This window comes from Atta colombica, unplaced genomic scaffold (genome assembly GCF_001594045.1).
Source record: "Atta colombica isolate Treedump-2 unplaced genomic scaffold, Acol1.0 scaffold19, whole genome shotgun sequence".
In the NCBI taxonomy this organism is placed as follows: domain Eukaryota; kingdom Metazoa; phylum Arthropoda; class Insecta; order Hymenoptera; family Formicidae; genus Atta; species Atta colombica.
Window position 1 is genome coordinate 530832 of NW_017259282.1, and position 4542 is coordinate 535373.

Consider the following 4542-nt stretch of genomic DNA (forward strand, 5'->3'; position numbering starts at 1 on the left):
CAATTTAATTTTTTTTTTAAATTATAATATATAATTAATTAAAAAAGCAGTGAAAAATTACTAGACATCTACCGATATGAGTAGATATGTGCTATCGGGATATATACTAATGTGATCATCCTAAAATGAAATAATTAATAAAAAATTTTAGGGGAGGGTTGAACCCCCAAAACTACTTCCCTGGATACGCCCATTAAATATATCATTCGTATGTTATTTCTAACTATTAAATGACTGCATGGAATAAATAATAAAGTTTATTTTTATAATTTTCATATATTTCTCTTTCTTACATCAAAAGCAAAGGAGATTTGTTTTATTTTGTTTATAAGTTGTATATTTGTTTATAAGTAGTAGTTTATAAGATTTTTTATGCTGCATTAGATATTTGACATCTTTTATTCAAGATATCAAATAATTTTTTTAGGACTCCAAGTATAGTGACTTATGGAACTGGTGCATGGTTATCACTGTTGTACTTTACAGACTGGAAAGCAGTGGTGCGATATATTCCATTCTATGGTAGCAAGTTTCAAGAATAGATTACGAGATCACTCAATAAGATAATGTAATAGTTTTATTGGAACGATAGAGATTCTATTGTACCATGCTATATTTACATTTTATCTGTTTATTTAAATTATGAAGTATTAATAAAGGTTTACATCGTCCAGTTGAATTTTTTTCCTCTACTCCAAGGCTCTTTTCTTCCGCTGCTCGTAAATAAAATTTGCAAATTCCTCAGCTTTTGCTGCCTTTCGTCGTTTGAACCATGGCTGTATAAAAATTCTGCATAAGAAAATGCATTACGTTCTAATATATCCTTATTTCATCCTTATTTAACTTCATAAAAATAGAGCAAAATATATACTTACTTGAAACCCATTATAGAAAAAGCACCGCCAATCGCTACAAGCCCCAACCAGCTAAACTTGTTAACTAGCAGATTTTTCCTTCTCGTTATCAAACTAAAATTTATTATAATGTTATATTTTAAGAAAAAAATATCATTTATAAAATCTTTGCTCGTAATCAAATTTGTTTTTAAAACAAGCAGTGATAGTTTTTTAAAAAAGAATTACGAATGATAAAAATCCTTGCAATATATTATTTGTTCTTTTTTTATTAAACAAGCAAACTTTATTTTTTTGTTAGAATCTTAATATTAGTAGTACTAATATCACATCAATAATAGTACTGATAATGATTAATATGTAATTGTCTGACCAGAACAATTGTAATTATAAAAGTTTTATATACACACACACACACACACACACACACAAAATTAAACGTTATATAATTGTGAAATATATAACATAACTGTACAGGTTATAATCGTATCATTAAGTACAATTCGCTGATTACCTCATTTAACTGTAGTTCTTTTTCATATTCTTTCATATGTTCCTTTAATACAGAATTCCAAGTATAAATACCGCTTCCTATTCCTAAAGCCAATACGACATAAATTTGATCTTTGCGTAATCCTCCTGGGATCCTGATCCTCATATTAGACGTTCAGAAATATTTATTGGTATGCCACTAATACACACCAGCCGTTCAGAAATACTCGTGTGTACTCGGTGTGCACTTAATGTGAGATCGTTCAGAAACGTTGAGAGAGTCACACCGAGTGTCACTAACCATCCCGTGCGAAAAGCAAGGGAAATCGATGTGTTATGGTCGCAGCGCAGACTTACATAACGCATAATGCATAGTGCATAAGGGAATCGACTAATCGAAATTCTTCTTTTCCATGGAATGGAAGAAAAGGACAATTACGTCACATTCTTAGATCAAAAAATTTTGAGCAGTTTTATTAATCTAGAAAATTTGTCCAAGTTTTACTATTTTTTATTTATTTTTATTCTAACTTTCTTTTTATATTGCTCTACCTTTAATAATATTTTACGCACATTATATAACAGATTATTTTGTATAAATGTTGTATAAAATTGTATGCGTTCAATATTATTTAGAACAAAACTAACTGTTGTAAGATCAACAATAAGCCTCACAGGAATTAATAGATCTTTGGAAGATGAAGCAACATCCAGTATTTAAACTTTTATTGATGTCAATTTTCTTTAAGGATTTACAATAATAAAACCTGTTACAATCAGAATATAGTTAGTTGTCAAATCTGTTATGCTGATTCTACAATGAGTTGATAGTCGGAAGTCTTAGTCAGTAAAATTGACTAATAGCCAACTTGTAAGACTAACGCTGATTGATCAAATTCATTGATTAAGATTAATAGGTCTTCTACAATGAAATTAATGAGTCATAAGTCATAAATCAGAAGTCAGAAACTTGATTGCGATTGGTTCATTTCTAACTTATGACTTATAATTTATGATCTATTGCTTATTGTAGAAAGCCCATAAGACTACTGACTCATTGTAGAATCAGCATTATATTAACTTGAATTTTCACGATGAAAAATTGTACCATTGTCTAAAGTCAATACAGCAACATATAATTATCCAGTACGATAATGAAATGTTTAATAGGCATCGGTAATCGTGGAAGGAATGACTTATATTCCTTTCTTTTTACAATCATATACCGCCAACGTTCCTCTTTACAATCATTCCACCACCTTTTTTCACTGAATGAATTGTTTTAGCTCGAAGTTAGGGTTAAACGTGAGCGGTGAGAGTGAGGTAGAATTGACACACATGTCACACGGAAGCCGTTCGGGAATACTCACCACCCAAAGGCACACGATATCCTCATTATTTTTCCACTAAAGTCACCGAAACATACAATGAGTGATATTTCCAAACGCAGTCTATCTATATGATCAGTGGGTGCACTCAATACTATGAGCAGAGCATGGAGGACATGGTAGAGAGAAACTTTGAGAGAGGCTAGGTCTGTTTTGTGTGTGTGATTGAAACAATGTATACTTTTGGAACTTAAAGTGAAATAGGTATATGTTTGATATTTATCGAAAGTGAGAATAAAATTTCTAGTGCAATCTAACATTAGGAACAGAAAACAGACCACATTTCGACCTTTCTGTAAGATGAAACACGGTGCAGAAAAAGTGCGGAATAGAGAATGCATCATTGGTCGAGTTCAAGAAGACAAAGCGGCTAGGCATGCTTACCGAGCGATTGGTTGGAATTATAAGTAACAATCAATTATGTTCATTTGCTCGGCAAGCACTAGTTGTTTTGTCAACTTGAACGTTCATTGAACCAATCAATTGACGCTATTCGGAATAATTTTCTATTTCGCAATCATTTTCCACAGTGTATGATTTCATCTTAAGGATGAAATCACACAGTCCGGAATATTATAGAACTTCAAAATACAGAATGCGTCATTGAAGCAACCAATCAGCGCTATTTCGCATTTTTCCATCACGCAAATTTTGTGTGCTATATTCGTGATGCGTTAAAGATGTATCCAGCATGAATATAAATTTAAAAACTACTAACTTCATGTTAATAATTTGCTTATTAAAATGAAATATAATTTTTCAAATTGTAAAAATAATTATCATTGTTGTAGTATTTTACAATATTTACAATCTTATAACAATTTTTCGAACTGCTTTAACGCATTTTTCCGCATTATGTGAACATAAAACTGATGGAAAAGTGCGGAAAAGGACACATTGAAATCGCACATAATGCATTGTTTTTTTTATCTTGGTGTTTATATTTATGTATTCAGATTTTTGCTTTATTTGTTTCGATTCATCTCGACATTATGTAATTTCAATCAGCATCAAATTATTTTAATTACTCAAATTATGATGGTTTATTACAAGAACAATGACGCACTAATTATTCCAACATCAAGGGAAAAATAGAGTCCTATTTCGCACTGCGTGATTTTCCTAAAGATAAAATTACGGCGAAATAGGATTGCGAAATAGAAAATGCGTTATTGAAGCAATTAATCAGCATTATCTGCACTTTTCCTGCAGCTTATTAAAATGAAATTGAAATGAATTTATGAAATTATAAAAACAATTATCACCGATCGAATTTGTAGGTTCATAAATAAGAACCAATCCCTCGATTGAGCAAGTTGCATTCCGAAACTCATCAAAAGAAAAGTGTTACAATCTTTTTCTGTGACCGGCTGTAATTTGGAAAAATTTTCAATCTGGGATCCTATTCTTGAACCAATTGCGTATACCCAAGTAACAAGTTGCTTGCAATGAAAAATTCTTAGGTCTCTATTCTTGAAATAATTGCGTATACGCAAATATCAAATTGCGAATAATCGTAACAGAAAATCTCTAGAGCAGTATTCTTGACACTTGTAAGTATTGTCATATATGCAATTTATTATTCATAATGCAACGAATGGGTTACCCCATATTTTTCTCTGGAAACATATATGTTAATTACCTTATATAATTAATTATCTTATATTCAACGTAGTCCAGTTTCAGCTTTTGAACTGACTATATTTTGGAAGAAGAAGAAAAAGAGAGACTGCGTCGGAGAGACGAAGTGAGTAATGTTAATGTATGTGCACATCTTAATAAATAAATAAATACACATATATATATAT

The 4542-nt window shown here is 30.8% G+C and overlaps 1 protein-coding gene across 1 annotated transcript in view; it reads left to right on the top strand.

The window, feature by feature from the left end:
• The window catches only part of LOC108686802 (cytochrome b-c1 complex subunit 10-like), a 1591-nt gene extending 932 nt beyond the window's left edge, over positions 1 to 659 (top strand). Inside the window, exon 2 of the mRNA XM_018192269.1 lies at positions 428 to 659. Coding sequence (XP_018047758.1) covers positions 428 to 542 — 115 coding nt within the window. The 3' untranslated portion in view covers positions 543 to 659. The remainder of the gene's footprint in view (positions 1 to 427) is intronic.
• The last annotated feature ends 3883 nt before the right edge of the window (positions 660 to 4542 follow it).